At 30.8% G+C, this 18,553-nt stretch overlaps 1 protein-coding gene across 1 annotated transcript; it reads right to left on the bottom strand.

Moving 5' to 3' along the window:
* Nucleotides 1-2,098: 2,098 nt before the first annotated feature.
* On the bottom strand, nt 2,099-16,524 carry LOC127701865 (neuronal acetylcholine receptor subunit alpha-2-like). The gene is made up of 5 exons (XM_052205838.1): nt 16,348-16,524; nt 13,805-13,849; nt 6,496-6,605; nt 4,261-4,805; nt 2,099-2,550 (listed from the first exon to the last, which is right to left on the bottom strand). The coding sequence occupies exons 1-5, from the start codon at nt 16,522-16,524 to the stop codon at nt 2,099-2,101; spliced, it is 1,329 nt and encodes a 442-aa protein (XP_052061798.1).
* Between the last annotated feature and the right edge of the window lie 2,029 nt (nt 16,525-18,553).

The raw sequence follows: 18,553 nt of genomic DNA, 5'->3' as shown, positions 1-18,553 counted from the left end.
ATGTGTCATACGGGATGGCAGATTTCAAAAAGGTTGCATACTATACACGTAACAAGAATTCATTTCTATTAACATTTACAAAATCAGATATATAAAAGTGAGTAGTTATCCAGATATTTGCCTCCATAGCCTCAGAATCTGTAACCATAAAGACTGAGACAAAGTGTTTGAGCATACGGAGGATAGGGAGTTTGATAATTGTTCTGTACCTGGAGTGAAAAATACGATTCGGTACTTACAAAAGAAAATTATACGCTTTTATTTACCTCGATAGTTGGTTTGTTTGTCAAGAAGCTACTACCATGTGTTTCAATTTCTAATTCATGCATGTTGGGTTCTTCACGAGGATTATTAATCCAGTGGAAACATACATTTATTTCCCTTGACGTTGGGTGATAGAAAGATTTGTTTTCCCAAGAAAATTCATAATTCCCGCATGCATCTCACAAGGAAAATATGACTTTTCGATTGTTAACCAATCTTCATATATATCCCAAAGCCAAGGGAAGTGCACGTCTTATTCCAATGCTAATTTCGTTTACTTTCTGAACATAAAATGATAATTCACATACATGTTTTCTATCTGCTATCTCATATAACTATAAATAGCGTTGACAGAACATCAAAATTATTCATTTTGTGACATGTTTTTTTCTTTTATTTTACGTATGAGATAGGTTTAAACACGATGTTGAAAATAGTAAGAAAATTACTATGTGAAAGCGTTGAAACTTTACATAAACCGCGCGTAATGTTGCACAAATTGCAACGATGTGTAGATGGGAATATGAAGTTTTGTTTAATGCCACGTGGGAAATTCTCAACCAATCAAATATCGATTAAGCTATTAAAGGTCGACAAAAGTATTTCATACCTGAAAAAACATTATGCCATTGATTTCCATGCGAACGGCAATATCCCTAATCATGTACAGGACCAAACGTTTACTTGAAAAAAAGGTCGAAAGTTTTCTTTGTCAACGTTCACTTTTAGTACAATTACATACTAGTTAGACTGTAAATCAGACTAACTGTTTATCATCTAAGCATGCTAATACCAAAACAAGCTGGTAAATGTATAATGTAAATAATAATGTTAATGGCAGATAAAACACATATTAAGCTATAACTACTTCAAAATGATAACTAGGATCAAATTCGAATTCAAGTTTGCTATAAAAGAGAGGCGAAACATACCAAAGGGATATTCAAACTCATAAGTAGAAAAAAAATTGACAACGCCATGGCAAGAAACGAAAAACGACAAAAAGACAAACAACAGTATACAAAACACAACAAAGAAAACACAGATATATCAGATTTCCTTTACATTTATACTTATTTATTTATTTTACAACAGCTGCAGGTACAAAATAAAGCTGATCGAAAGTGAGAACAAGTAAAGAGATAGTAAGATGAATAGTACACATATGAACTAGTATTTCGCATTGTTTATGATTAAAACCAAATAATCAGATTAAAAAAAGGGATTCGACGTATTATAAATATACCTTGTTAACAATATCAAACATAAGGATCCCTAAATAACTAGCGAGCATGATAATAGATTTATTTACGGTAGACTTTTTTTTCATACCCCAAAATAAGTACAGATAATGAAAATGAAAATAATATATATATATTAGATTGTACCTTATAAACAAGAAAATGTAATAAATGAAATGTGTGACGATGGAAATGATTTATATCGTCATATGTATATCGGTCAGAAATTATGATATTAATAATAATATTAAGTTTCTTTAATACAAGTTTTATTTTTGAAATAACTAATTGATATGCTTTGGAAACTTCAACTTTTTAGTTGAAATAGCTTGAGGAAAAAAAAAACTGTAGAAAATGTATCAAATTATAAATTCCAATTTTCTTCTATATCATTACCTATTATCCCATACGCTTCAGGTTCACATCAAAACACTCGCAACGATACAAAAAGACAAAGGCTTGAAATTAATAACATCATTATATAATAATGATTGGTTAAATTTTGAGACTATGATTCTAAATATTCACATATCAGCAATTTCTTAATTCCCAAATGATTGTCGACCTTGATAATCACACATTGACAATGTAGACTACCAGTATACTAGTAGTATCATCGCTATGGCTGTCGATAAAACCGTGAGAATAGTTACAACTAAGAACATGCCTCTATCTAATCGGTCGGCAAAGGTACTACTAGACGTGTGACATTGACAGGGAGTAGTGCGTCTTTTAATCTTCTTCCTTATAGCTTTACAACATGAATCTTTTTCATCTAAACTGAAGTTTTCAGAGGAGTCTGCTATATCCATATAATCATCAAGAAGTCTTTCAGTTGACGGTTTCATTCCATTCTTGCTCAAACTTTTTTGGCGGTTATTATTTTCTGGTCGATTGATACGATATAGCCTAGAAGTATGGATTTCATTAGTGCGATCTGGATATCGATTTCCTCGACTTCTATTCCGATGATGAAAATACAGAACAAGTACAGTTGATGCAACAGAAAGTCCACTTAGTGACAATAACATGGTAAGATAGACGGCTGAAAATAAACGTTTACATGATATATTGTGAATTTATCTAACTTTTATTTCATGAGTTCATGTGTACATCGTTTCTTTATATTTTTAACTTTATCTTTACCTTGTCTTATCTTTAATTGATCAAATGAAGCTACATTGACAATAATGAAAATCATGCGGAATAAATATTGTAAATGGACATAGTTTTGAATTCTCAAATGAGTTAAAACAGAAATACCTGAACTGTCTGTGCATTTTGTCGTACATTGTTTGCAGGACTTTTTATCTTTATCTGTATTTACGAAAATAAATGCTAAGACTTTCCTTACTCAATAGTTCCTATGCTTAATAGTTTTTGTTATTTAATCGTATTTCAATGACTAGGGAAATACTCCATTTATCGTAAGCGCTATTCACTTACCCATATCTTGTCAACAAATACAAAAGATTTACATGAATTGAGCAGCACGACGGGACGAGGCTGTAGAAAATAGATAACTTAATATCATGAAATTTCTTAAACGTGTTGTTCAATTTCAAGGCCTCTGTATTGCGTTGTGTGAATTATTGTTTGTTTTTCCGTCTTTTTGTCATTATGTTGACGGTCTTTCGTAGACTAATGATTCTATTAATTCCCTTTTTATGATTAAATTAGGAAACAAACGATTCTCATATCCCCTTTTTATCATTAAATTGGGTTAAGATAAATAAAAAACAAAACAAAATCAAGGACTGATGGCATAATTTGGTTTTGTGTAACTTTTTTTATATAATTTGCTTTTCATCCCTGGACTGAATAAATACTCATTTAATATCCATTAAAGGTTACAACGAAACAGCACACTATCTTGCACTTTACAAGTACATGTTCACAATTTACCCAGTTCTACCTATTTACTTGGTACATGTGTATCTATAGCTGGATAGGTCTGATGATATTTTTATAGCAACAACATTTCGTAAACACAAGTTTTTTCTTTCTTTCAGTAATTGCAGACAGTAATTGAACTTTAAAGATGATATTTGTTTGTAATTCTAATTCATTTCAATTCTATACCCCCTCGTACCTATTCGTCACCAAACCCGTGAGTATCTATCGCCAAGAATCCTACTCAGGAAAAGAAGATCGTCTTTGGAGAGTTGTGACTAGATTGATATAATGTTATGTTTAAATTACTTGATGAGTAACTGCAGGGAGCATATTTACAATATAAATTTTGAAACACAAGGAAATATATTTTGGGAGAATTTTTCGAAAATGCATCTGAGTTATATTAGATTTATATTTAAATTAAAATTACTTTCACGACGTCTGATATCGCTTTTATTCACATTCTTTACAATACTAACACTTTTATGATGGGGATGATGAACTTGTTTTTCGACATTTGTTTTCTGTACGAATTTTTATACCACAGTTTATAATGGATCAATCGCTTCGTCACTTTCTTCTTGTAAATGCTTGTGTAAAGGAAGACAGATGATGGTCATTCACCTTTATGATGAATAGTTCCTGTATTAGCATTTTTGTTTTGCATTATTGATCCCCTTTTGGCCTTTGGCCACTAATAAACACTAGTATAAATGAGTTTATTGAAGTGTAAATTTAAAATAATGTCTTTTGTATGTCTGTTTCGGTAGTCATTTGATACGTTGTCCCTGACTGGTAATTGCTTCTATATGATTATACTAAGTAATTTTATTTTTCTATCTATGTAATATAGGCTTACCGAGTATGGAAACACTATTAGATGTCTTTGGCATCACCTCGTTAACAACACTCATAAAAACAGTAAAGGACAGTAATACTGTTACAGCTAATGTCATTTTCTCACCCGTGCTTGTCGGTAGTAGAAAAACTAACACATTTAACAAAGACAACATTGATATTGGAAGTATAGTGGATATGATATAGTAAACAGGCCTTCTACGTAAACGCAATACAGCTTCAGCTCCAGGAAGAATTTCCCCATGATTGTATGAGCCGTCATCAGGGGAAAATGCTGAAACGGAAGTAGAGGCTAAGTCCCATTCTCCATTTGGGTAATAATTTTGTACATCAACAGTATCTCTTTCCACTACAACGTTCAAGGACCTGTTTGTGTGCATCCATGACATGACACGAATTCCACAAAACTGATGATCAAACGGATATTTAGCTATATCAACCTCGCATATCGTTTGCATAACGACTCCTGGCTCCCATATCATAAGACCTGTGTAATCAAGGTTGATATACATTCCATCAATACCCAATTCCCTGTATCCATAAGCCCTGAAAAAAGACCACCAATTAAACTGAACAAACAAATGCCAGATTTAGAAATAGACATTTCCTAAAAAGCAATCACAGCATTTCGTAGTCAATAACGAAAAATATGTTGTATAAATTAAAAATATGTATTCTCTATCCAAACAGCCTTTGTCTTGCAATCATATTCTGCAATTTATCAAACTCTTTTAGCTGTGTCTATTTAATATATTGTATATCTTCTGCCTATATATTATATTATGCATAAAATGTGTATAACTCACTATTATGTTCATGTGCAAATAAAAAAAAATCATTATAAAAAAACGAACAAACAAATGCACATATTTAGAAATAGACCTTGCCACAGCATTTCGTAGTCAAACCCACCCACATCTGATCACTTTAGAACAACGTTGAACTAAAAAAAAAGTATAAGAAAGAAACACTTATTTTTAAAAATTTGTTTATTAAGTTTAAAACATAGATAACCTTACAACTGTTTGTATACTGATCAGCATGGAATATGTAAACTTTAAACAATATAGGTCTACTGCTTACCAGACAATGGAGACACTCAAAATAAGACTTTATATATGCTTCACGTAGGTCTATGGTTTTTCTCGGCTTTTTATTGAATTGAATGTGCTCTCTTCGCAATGTCAGAGACAAGCCTCTAGAATTTTTGTAACATTTGAGAAAATAATTATAAAAAATCGAAATTGATGTGTTCCGTAGGTGCTGTTGTTGAAACGCATTTTCTAAATAAATTCATATGTCTCATGCTACGACCATTTTGCTCTTATTTTCACTTGTCAGAGCATATGCAAACATCAATGATGTTTATGATATTAATCGTTAAAGACTAAAGTACTTTCGATACTTTTAATGATGAACGAAACCTTAAAAATTCATAAGCGTTATGATTTTAACAAGATTTGGATTTTCAAATCTAAATTGTCATCAGCATACTACCTCCTTATTCAATTGTTTAGCTGGAATTTTTTACATAAATATTGTTTGAATTTCTATTGGTATGACTTCATCGTGTAACTTTCAGTATTCCAAATTATCTGATGAAAAAAAATATTAAAGCTGTCTACATTCCTTAACAGACGAACGAAAATTAAATGACCGAACTTTAATTCATGCACTTTCTCCTACATGTCGGAACAATATACAAAAAAGGCTACAATTTAAAAAAGTGTTGAGTGTCGTATAACAAAAATAACTTTTCGCATGTATCCGTAAAGATTAATCTAACGACACTCATAGGATTATCGTATTTTTCATTGTAAAAGGTCACCATACCAGGATAGTGTTTTATTGAATAATATGGAAGGAAATTTAAAACAAAAACTGAATTCTAAGCAAACTATTTAGTTACACATATGCGAAAGTGATATGCCATTTCATTTAACTTAAATATAATAACTGAAAATTCCTATTCCTTTTTTATGTCAGGTTCTCGATTGTGACCAGGTTGAAAATTCATTAAGATGTAAACAATTGCAATTATGTGACAATGAAATTTGAATAAACTTAATTTGACAAAATGCTTATTTTTTATCAGAATCTTTTTTCTTTAAAAGTGGCGATTTGGGAGGGTTTATATAAAAAAAGATGCGGTATGTTAAGCAAATATGTATACACCTATATAATGTACTTAAAGTTCACGAAAATAACCATTGAAATACTATATCTTTAGACTTACGTATTTTCTACGAGTAAATCAGGTGTCCAGACGTCATTACGTGAGACAAGAATTTCCGTCAGGTTATTGTATTGACTTTTATTCCAATGCAAGAATTGGTCTTTCCATGCCTGAAATAGGTATTATATATTTATTACTTGGTATAATTAACATGATATATCCGACAGATTCATTCAGATGGCATAGGACTATCAATTAAAGCAGTAAACTTGTCGGGACAGAAAGCAGCTGAGCCCAATTAGGATGAAATATATATTCTTAGGGAAGACAAATATGGCAGGTCTGTGACGTTTATTGGTTTATGACATGGCTTAAGAACTCTTAATCGTAAAATGGTGTAACCTTGGGTTGAAGTATGTGATCAGAATTTTTGAAAAATGAACTGTTGTTTTCATTTAAAAGAGGCGCGATGTAATAAACCTTTATCATCTAAATCTCAACCGACAATTGATAGTCGGATATTTTGAGATCAAGAATTTTCAATATACGACAATATCAAATTTGTAAATCTACTTTCTAGAATTAATCTGTTAATTACAGCGTATACTACTGATACATTAAAAATCATTTTAATAAATTGTGTTTTTATTAACTTTTATGAGTGCTAATTTTTGTCAATTAGTAAGAATCGTATTTTCGTGGATATTTGATTTCGTATTATACCAAATTTTGCTAATATCCTATAGCAAATTTATACTTCGTTGAACATTTTAATTTGTGATTTATTTATACCCACGAAATTCTGGAAAACTAGTACACCATGAATAATAATGAATCCACAGTAATTAAAAAAGAAGTAGTAATTCGTCAATCAGACAAAAAAGCCAACTAATAGCAAGAGGAATGGTGCCTATGTATTCGACAAGATGCAAAGACTAGGAAGGTACGCGTCTTTAGGGTTAACAAGGCCTCTTTGTTTAGTATTGAAATGGCTTCGTTGACCATTATGTCGTGTTTTCCTATATTCACGCTAATGATAATTTTTTCGTTGTCAAACTCAACTTCCGGCGCTTCGGACGCACCACATGTACATTTATAGAAAGTTATTTTCTTTTTTGTATCATTTGTCACTCTCCTTTTCAAAATTCTCCATATATGACGGAGGTATTTCAATGTATAAGATATATTTACTTTAAGATTGGTTGCGAAATTTATATATGCAAATGTTATTTTCGTATTGTTCTAACGAATTCTATTTGTTTGTGTCATACTTGTTGAAAATAGTTTCGATTCTTTTTCCAATTTGCTTCCTTAGATTTTCGTGCTTTTGTTTCAATTTCCAAAGGATTTGATCAGAATTGATTCGTCAGATAAATTGTTGATAAATCAGAATTTTGTGTACCATTAAAACAAAAGAAAAAATGGGTCATATAAGATTAAAAATTCAAAATATTCAATACTTACAAAAATACATTCACGAAATCACTGGTATATTCATTGAATGAAATTTTTTTTTCAAATTTCAAAATATTTTTTTAACTATTACTGTTATTAATTACTAATTACTAGAATCATGAAATAATTTTTTTTATTTTTATCATTTTATAACTTCTTATATACAGCAGAGAGAGAGAGAGAGAGAGAGAGAGAGAGAGAGAGAGAGAGAGAAATATTTATTTTAGACAAGATCTATTGTTTGTAAGTTGGATATTATTTGTCTTTTCCATGGAAAATATTGGTGCGTTTTTGTATGAAATTATTTTGTTGGTTATTGTGTATAAAACTAACTAATGACATTTTTACCACTGCTTAGATTGTGGTTTAACATCTATGTCGTCTGTATGATAAGTACCGAACGTGACCTATTCCCGAATATGACTGTTATACCGAGTGTGAATTTGCATTGCTATACGACGTGTCTCGGTGGTAGGAAATCCAACATTCATGTATTTATTTTTGATGTTTCTATTATGGTTTCGGTTGGATAATGTGTTATGTCTTATCGTTTGGAGTCCAAATAATTATATAACAGCCTTTCTATACCATCATTGTCATGAAAATTGTTTGGACTGGTATTGGGAAAATAATTGTATAAAGTTCGAGATTGCATGTACGTTACGTAAGTGCGTCACTGTTTGTGATGTCCTGTGGTGTCTTTCGTTGATGGAAGATGTTCGTTGTTCTTCTGCGGTTTGCATGTTGTGTCCACTATTATATTATTTGTTTGTACGTTTCTCTGTAATGTGTGTTCTTGCGTGTGTTTATGTTGTATTTCTGTCACGTAGTGTGGTCATTTAAGCGATATTTTTTTACATTGTCATATAAGCGGGAGGTTTGGCTAGCCATTAAACCAGGTTCAACCCCACATTTTTTCTTAAAATGTCCTGTACCAAGTCAGGAATATGGCAGATGTTATCAAATAGTTCGTTCCTATGTATGTTGGCGTTTGTTTTTGTTGCACTTCAGTGTTCCTGTTGTTTTCATCCTATAGTTGATGTGTTTCCCTTGGTTTGAGTTTGTAACCCGGATTTGTTTCTCTTAATCGATTTATGACTTTTGAACACCAGTATACTTCTGTTGCGTTTATTTATTGGATCAAGCTAGATTTGTTTAGGTACGTTATGGTAAGCTGTTATTTTGATATGTTTTCTGAGTTTAGTCAGATCTTTACTAAAATGGCATCAAATTACAATTTATACCCTTTGTTCGTGGTCAGACGTATTTTTTGAAGTATTGTAAAGGACTCTAACAGCTGCCTATGTATTCCAATAAGTCAAAAGATGTGAAAAACACACTTGTTTTAAAGGAAAATTATTAAATTGGCCATAGTGAAAGTAACATTAAAATGCAATTGTTGACATAAAATTGAATCCAATGACAGAAAGGCAATAAGGTTTTCTCCTGGAGTCACCCTAAGATAATCTACACTTAATAATGAAGCGTGGGAATATATAACAACTTATCAAGTTTAGGTATGCAAAAATGTAATTAAAAAAAATACCGAACTTCAAGGTAAATTCAACTAGAGGCTCTTAAGAGCCTGTGTCGCTCACCTAGGTCTATGTGCATAATAAAAAATATACCCTATTCAACATTGTAGCAAAGAATAGAATTCATGACAAAAAACAAATTTGTTGATCTTGTATTGCTAATATTTTTTTTCCGTTTAGTTTCTCTCTATCTTCTTCAATGTTTGCTCAAAACACAAAAGAGGGTAAAAAAATCCTCAAATCCTCATTTAGGGGCAATCACCCCTATGAAGAGTGACAGTCTTCTAACTATCTCGGCAAAATTTGACTTCTTTCTGGATCTTGCCTTGCTGATCTTTGGTGTTTTTTAAGTTTCTGTTTATTTATTATATTTTTTATCATATAAGGCAAAACACAAAAAAATGGTAAAAATCGTCATTAAAGGGCAATAACTCAAATAAGGATTGGTCGGAAAATTTCCTCCATATTGTCTTAAATGTAGATCTTGTCTTGCAGATCATTTTTACTTATTTAAGTTTCTATCTGTCTATTATAATTTTAAGATAAATAACAAAAATGAAACAAAATGGCAAAATTTGTCATTTATAGGCAATAACTCTTATAAGAAGTCGCCTGACAGTTTTGACGTCATCAACAATAGGTAGAGCCCAACATTCTGAACATTTTTGGCCTGTCAGAATTTCTCTGTTTATAACGGTTTTCAAAATAATCGACAAAACTTCCATTTTACCCCCTATGCTCTGTTTTTAGCCAGGTCGGCCATCTTGGTACGCGGGCGGGGTCATCTGATACTTTTTTTAAACGATATACCACAATGATCATTGTGTCCAAGTTTGGTTAAATTTTGTTCAGTAGTTTCAGAGGAGAAGATTTTTATAAAAGATAACGGCCGACGCCAAGTGATGAGAAAAGTCCACTTGGCCCTTTGGGCCAGGTGAGCTAAAAAGGGGAAGTCCATGAAAAAGGGTTGGTACATGACTTGTAGTTTATGGTTATTTTTCTAATTATTTTGGAGAAATAACCGTCATTCGCTTCAATTTTCTTAGTGAATTTTCAAACTGCACACGGGAAACTTTATAATGATATCAACGACTAAATATTTCCAATTGTTATTCCTTTCTCCTTTTCACTACGATGTTTCTTTAACCAATTCTTACGTATATGATATCGAACTCATTCGTTATGCACATGCTTGTATTGTTTGGCTGAATATGTTGAAATTTTATTGCAAACGGAATTTCACGATGATGTTGTGTATTAGAATGTAAGGTAATTATTAATAGTTAAACCACATCTTATACTGGCATTTACGCAGAAGTTATATAACTAAAAGTTGTCGAGTTTATAAAAAATAGTTTTGATTACGTGTATTTTTGTTATCATGATCCTGAAATTGTCCATAGCCATTTAATGTTTGAAATGATGAATATTTTGTAGAAATTACCCTATCATAAACATGCAATGTATTGAAAGTTTTGCATGCATGATTTATTTGAGAGCCTGCATCAAAGTAATCAAAACCGAACCTTATCATCAACAAAAAATATAACGTATATATGTACTGGACAGTATACAATTACTATAAAATCGTAATCCATTTGGCGCATTTTTAGATATTAGGATGAGTAGTTTCAGTCGTATAATTGACATACTCTCAAGCTATTAGTTAATCACAAAAACCATTATCACATACCATATATTTAACAACAAGACTGAATTACATTGAGGTGTGATTGATGCACTGAATGATGCACTCTGCATTTGCTTTCAATAATTCTTAGATTGGATAAATTTATATCACATGATTCATTGTTCAAAGAGGAGTGGCAACGAAAAAAAAATCTTTTTGGACCTCCGCTATTGATGGGAATAAGCAAAAACAAAGAGGTATTAAGTTCCAATGGGTATAGTCATGTTTGATATTTTCTTATGAATATTTAGGTCAGAAACATTTCGTATGATTATAGAAAAATGTGATGTATGCCCCAATGATACAGAACCAGACACAATGAGAAACAAAAAGGACATATATATAGGCCAAAATATGTTCCGTCAACAATATACAGTTTGTCCAGCTCACATTTTGTTGGACATTGTGCAATTGTTTAATCGAAAGTATCAAAACTCCGCACAAAAAACTCCGCACAAATTTCTCATAAAAAAACAAAATATACACAATCTTATCATATATACTATGATTAAAATTGTGTACATCAGACGCATAAAAATTTAACAAACGCCAACATCTAACGAGGTTTCTAAGTTGTAACAGGCACAAAAACAGGTAGACAATTATAATAGTTGTTTAGCACTCGACCCTACTTTCTTTAGCATCGATCAATGAAGTAACAAGATATATGTATATAAAAAAAACACGTAAATATATATCAGCTCCAAAACGTACATGCATATAAAGCTTTAGGTTTGATACCGATGCTTACTTAGCGTCATTGGTCCAGGTATACAACAGTTAAAAAGAGGGAAAAATCTAGTATCATCTGGTTTGTACCTTCCACCCAGTAGCCTTAGCTTTGTTACTGACATGATTCATTGAAATTTTTATTGGGCATTACTTATTGCCTTGGTCAAAGGCAATACAATAGAACACTTAGAACAGTAAATGCATCGGTTGTACCTTAAAAAACTCATCAAAGATACCAGGCTTATAGTTTGTACGCCAGAAGAGTGTTTCGTCTACAAAAGACTCACCAGTGACGTTGGTATAGATAAAATCAGAAATTTGTATAAAGTACCAACTAAACGCATTTGTTTCACTGCTTTACCTCCCCTTTTACGGTATAAAGTGGCAATAAGTCTTCCGGTTTATGTGTACATCTGTCAATCTTTCCGTTTGTTCAAAACATATTTTACCCGGATTCTACGGTACACGGGTTCCACTAATGTAAAAGCGTCAGATGAGCATGTTGACCTATTGACACATATTCAATATTGGGTTAACTTTATTCACACTTTGTTTTAAATTTTAATTTTGTAAACTTCCGTTTTGTCCTGTTTTTATGATTCTTCTATTACTTCCACTATTAATTGTTTGGTAATGCAATTTTTATTATAAAAAACATTGACTTATTATTATTATCATTATTATGATTATGATTATTTTGTTATTATTATTTTTAAACATATTATTATTATTATTATTATTATTATTACTTAATGTTATAAGATGTGGGTGGGCGGAAGAAAAATAGACAGTTTGTGCTGAGACCTAAACTATAATACAACCACATGCATACGGCATATTATTAGATTCTATATCCAACCTTGCTACATGTACTCCTATATCATATAGCGTTTGTAAGCGTTCTTCATAATGTTTGAGACTGAAAAACATGGTTCAATGATACTTATTTCAAATATCAAACCAGTATTTCTGTTTTGTCTTAACTAATAACTGCAGCTCTGTAATTATTGACTGAAAATAACATACTGTGAATCAAAAATCAGATTCAAAGGTAAGTAATAGATCGTTGGCGTTATTTGATGTAAAATATGTTATTTTGTCTAATTAGATTCTAAGATAAGAGTAAAATTAAGTAGGATCTAAGATTTACAACGACAATATTATATATCATGTGATTAAATGATCAAATTACACGATTATAAATCTTGTGTCAAATTTAAAGAATCAATGAAACTTTAATCGCAGCTTTGCAACCGAATGTTGCCGTCCTGATTTTTTTATCCTCATTGCGCTATGGTTCTAGAAAGTAATGTTACACTTGAGAAAGAAAAATGTAGTAATGTAATAATTTATTGCCATTAGTTTACATGCCTACATATTTAACACTCATTCAATCACACTACATATTGAATTTCTCTTTTAGACATTTTTATGCATCTTTTATTGTATTTTACGTCTGAGTTTATTAGATTACACTTTCTACTGTTTCAAGTTAATGTCTTATTAGAATAAATGAGTTTCCTTTGTTCTTAGCCACAACTGAAACTGAAATTAAATTATCCAAAGGCAAAGCATATACAAATGTCACACATCTGTATTCAATGTACCTCTCGTGAATGAATAACAGGATATTTTAGTTATATTCCTAGGATTAACGAAAACTACTTATACTGAAATGATATTTGCAGCAAACGAGCAAAGAATATCAATCACCAAAAAGATAGTCCTCATCAATGGTGGTATATTTTCTTATCAACCTATTTTTAAAGATGTTGATATCTTATGCTATTTTATTAAAAAATTTCATTTATAACATTGTAAACAAACAAACAAAAAAACGAGAAAAATGCACATAGATATATTAGAATCGTAGTTGTACTAGAACAGTCCACAAACATTGATCACTATTAAAGACTTGTACGAGTACGGATTATGGTAAAATATATTCATGACTTACGATTCTGAGCCACGTATTGGATGACAAGACTTGATTTTTCAGATCCTGAAAATAGAATAATATGTAAAAGTAATAATAAAATTTCTGACAAACTGTATTACAGTCGTGAGTCTTCAATCTTAACGTACTAATGAAATGTCAGTCACAGAAGTTTTGCTACGATTTTTATCTATACAAATAGAATTAGTATGTGACATGACGAAGGGTAATTTATCCGGTGCAATTTTAGAGATGAAATAAGAGAAGATATAACGAAGTGGTTTCTATCTCTCTGGAATGATTTTACCAATTAAATTACATGTAGACATAACAAATCAACTAGTGGAAAACACATGTGAAAGAATCAAAATCTTCCTAAAATCATTTGAGTTTCTGTATACGAAGTATTGATGGGGTGATATTTAATCAAATGTTTGCCAAATACAGATTTACAATAAAGCCTATGGGACATTAGCATATAAATGTATACAAATCTAGCTTTAGGTTGGTTATTTTCCTTTTTGTTGTTTATAAAGGCAACACATAAGACTTTGTAGATTAAAACTTTTTTGTTTGGTGTTTAGTAGTATTTTAATTTTTTTAATAGTCTCGATGCAAAAGATGACGGATGAACAATAAGCCAACACTTGAAAAATGCTAAATCCGAGTTGTCATTCAACACTTAGAACCGTGAAAATTCGATTTGTTTTCTTCACGGTCTTACAAATATTATTCCCACTGATCAACCATATGTACTTAATGTTTAATAATTTCATATTGATTGACTGATTTATTGCTGTTTGCTTTAAAAGTACTATAGTGAAACGTTATATGCATTGACAAGAGTATAATTTCATTCGTATCCCGGTCTATAACACGTTGTTTATATTGATGCAATAATTAAATAAACTTAATCAATAATTAAGTGGACTATTATTTCTAAAGATATATATATATGTTTTTTAATTTCCTTTTTATTCAATATAATTAGAAATAAAATGTTGATTTATTTGATTTTTTGTGATTTTGAAGGATTTGTTCCATTATTTGTAAGCCTCAAAAATTATGAATTAAAAAGTTATTTAATGAAAATATCATTCCGTAATAATGAAACTTTTAAAATAACAGTATATCAACAACATAGATCTATTCACTCAAATTAACAAATTGAATGATTTGTGTGACTGCATCATGTTGATTCTTGACCGTATAAATAAAGAGAAGTTAACTGTGTAAAACATAAGTAATTGTAGAGAAACACCACACTATTCTCATTTACATAGTCTGTGATGAAAACCATTAGGTTTGTTATTGCTTTTCTAACAATCATATTGCTGTTTTATGAACAGTTTTTATACGCCCGTCAAAATTTTGACGGGACGTATTATGGTATACAAATGTCTTCTGTCCGTCTGTCCGTCTATCCGTCTGTCCGTCTGTCCGTCTGTCTGTCCGGTGTAAACATGTCGCACCGTAACTTGAGAAAGACTTATCCAAATTTCATGAAACTTAACATAGTTGTTTCGTATGATGGTCAAACGATCCGTATAGTTTTTGGTGAAAATAAGATCAAAACGTTTTGAGTTACGGGACTTAGTAACTAAAACAGGTGTATGTTTTTTTTCACATGTCGCGCCGTATCTCAAAAACAATTTATGATTATTGCTTAAAACTTAACACACTTCTTAATTATATTAATCTTAAGATCTGTATACTTTTTGGTGATGATTCAAAATTTTATTTCAGAGATATTGAGTATTTTTTTTAAAAAGAGGGAGGGGTTTTTCACATGTCGCACCGTATCTCAAAAACAGTTTATGATTATTGCTTAAAACTTTACACATTTCTTAGTTATATTAATCTTAAGATCTGTATACTTTTTGGTGATGATTCAAAATTTTATTTTTGAGTTATTGAGTATTTTGTAAAAAAAGGGGGAGGGGTTTTTCACATGTCGCGCCGTATCTCAAAAACGATTTATGATTATTACTTATAATTTTACACACTTCTTACTTATATTAATCTAAAGATCTGTATACTTTTTGGATTTGATTCAACTTTTTGGTGATGATTCAAAATCTTATTTCAGAGATATTGAGTATTTTTTTTAAAAAGAGGGAGGGGTTTTTCACATGTCGCACCGTATCTCAAAAACAGTTTATGATTATTGCTTAAAACTTTACACATTTCTTAGTTATATTAATCTTAAGATCTGTATACTTTTTGGTGATGATTCAAAATTTTATTTTAGAGATAATGAGTTTTTTGTAAAAAAAGGGGGGTTTTCGCATGTCAGGCCGTATGTCAGAAACTGTTTATGATTATTGCATAAAAATTCACACAAGACGACGGGCGTATCATGCGCTCATGGCGCAGCTGTTTATTATATTTTGCCTTTATATTTTGGCTTGCTACCAATAAAGCTAGGTGTTTGTTTTCGAAAGCCATTAATCTATTTTTAAAGGATCAAACCCTTTCAACTTTACTTTGAATTGGAAATAAGGGCCTTTTTTTTACTACTATACGAAATCTTTAGGCTTCTTAAAAAAATAATCAATATTTACCAAATCATGTATCATTATAATAAAAAATGATATGTTGACTTGAATAGCGTCATGTTGATTTTCGACTGGACGTATACTCTTCCTATAGTCCTTAAAGAGGTTATCCTGAAGCCTGGCGACATCATCGGCAGAAGCTGTTTGACAGAGGGTTGGCACTGAAAATACATCAATTGACATGTATACCTGGCATAGCATTTTTTGTTTCCTTTATTTCGATTTCATGACATTTGCGAGCGTGTAGACAGTGCAGTAATAATCTGATCTATGCAATAAGAGAGATTTAAAGATGAGAGGAACATTTGCAAAAACCTTAAGAAATATACATATTTTGATTGGTTTTATATATGCAAGTTTTTTGGTAATCACCTATTTTGCAATTCCTTTTTGACTTGAAAGTGTGATGCACATACAAATAACGTAAACTGAGCAATGTAGCATGCTCATTCCACTTTAATAAACAGGGATACAGATGGTTCTACCAAGGTGTTGTATCCCTTTGCAAAACATTAAGTTAAATGTACTATATTGTATATATAATAAACAGTAAGATTGAATTTAGTTCAGACACATCTTAAAATGACTTAAATCAAATTTTTTAACTGGATGGATTTGTCTCAGATGATCTTTAAAAAAGTATATTTATTTCTACACGCTTCCATTTGAATTTCTGTATTTTTCGCTTTAAATGAATACCGGTACATTTCAATTTTTAATTGTTAGTCGCGATAAATTATTCACTTACAAGATTAATAAGGTAAAGTTTAATGTCTTTATTGATATATACCTTAAGTTCTTCATACAATATATAGTTACTGTAAAAGTGTTATGATAAAACTAAGACACGCACTCCTGTTTAGTTAGTACCAAACGTTAATCGTATGAATATCAATATTTAAATCTTTGTTGGACCATCGTTCATTCGGAAATAAAAGACAAATCGAACAATTAATCTATATTTGATTATTTGATTACGACTACATATATCACTAGTGTATTTTCTTCATGAACCTTACGCATTGAGGTTAATTTTTCGAAGTGAACATATATATTGTTACCATCAATTATTTTTTTCACTGACGTGTAATTCAAAATACCCTGTAATACGTGAAAATGCGAATTGACTTACTTTTAATATCAACAAGTAGAAGACATTTAAAAAAATGACCGCGAAAACAATATTACATTTATACGACAGATTGTTCTAAGTTAATCTTGAGAAGATTAGAATAACTCTAAACATTGATTTACTATCGTTAAAAAAGATATTGTCTTATAATTGGGTACATATGTTTTTTTCGGTTCAACCTTTACACACATATGTATTTGCCAAAGGTATATAATTCAAGAAATGTTTTTTTTTTAATAGAAATAAAATAAGTCCACCAAAAATGAATAACGGCAAGACCAAAAGATGGAACATGAAAAGACAAACCACAGTTGATGAAACCCTAGAGAGAAAACTAATAAAAAAACATGAACAAACCGAATAATAATCATGGGATGAACTCGAGTTCTTCGAAAGGGTAAGTGGTTATTGCCCCATAACTGGTATGATCAGTCGTATTATATGAAATGACATAAAAAGTAAAATATCCAAAATACCGAATTCCAGGGAAAATTCCAGTCGGAAAGTCCCTTAAAAATGGCAAAATCAAAAACTCAAACATACCAAACGATTAAAAGTTATGGGGTAAAAGGCAGGGCAAATGGAGTATATCCATGTTTTGACTCCGTAAAACCTTTGAGACTATTACTTTAACATGAAGAACACTTGCTTCAAAAGCTTCAATCAATAATTTTTAAACTGCAACCTTCTTTCAAATAAATACTTATATGCACCATCTATTTCATATTGATTGAATATCAATTCGATTTATTTAAAAATTATATTGTTAAAACGGATTCGATAGTTCCCTGTGTGCACTTGTTTTTATTACAATTTAGTACTAGATAAATCAAACTTTATTTCATAAGTTTATCGTAACTCTTCGTTGTTTGTCAAAAAGAATGGTATGGATTTACATATTCATGAGATGATTGCATCATACATTTTGATATATATCTAACTTGAAGAATATTTTGATATATCTGATAATTAGACGCTACATTTTTGACACAAGCGGTTTAAAGTTTTGGAAACGGATTATATTTCTGATATCATTATCAACTACCAAATGTGTCTTATTTATGACCTGATATTGTTTGG

This window comes from Mytilus californianus, unplaced genomic scaffold, assembly GCF_021869535.1.
Source record: "Mytilus californianus isolate M0D057914Y unplaced genomic scaffold, xbMytCali1.0.p SCAF_5, whole genome shotgun sequence".
NCBI classification, from domain to species: domain Eukaryota; kingdom Metazoa; phylum Mollusca; class Bivalvia; order Mytilida; family Mytilidae; genus Mytilus; species Mytilus californianus.
Note: the sequence above shows the minus strand (reverse complement) of the source record. Positions and strands in the feature narration are given on the sequence as shown.

Coding starts and splice junctions, on each gene's coding strand:
- LOC127701865 (XM_052205838.1), bottom strand. CDS start 16,524: ATGTCAATTGATGTATTTTCAGTGCCAACCCTCTGTCAAACAGCTTCT. Junction 4,806..6,495: donor GATTTACTCGTAGAAAATAC/GTAAGTCTAAAG, acceptor GTCTTTTTTCAG/GGCTTATGGATACAGGGAAT. Junction 2,551..4,260: donor TAATAGTGTTTCCATACTCG/GTAAGCCTATAT, acceptor GTTTATTTTCAG/CCGTCTATCTTACCATGTTA.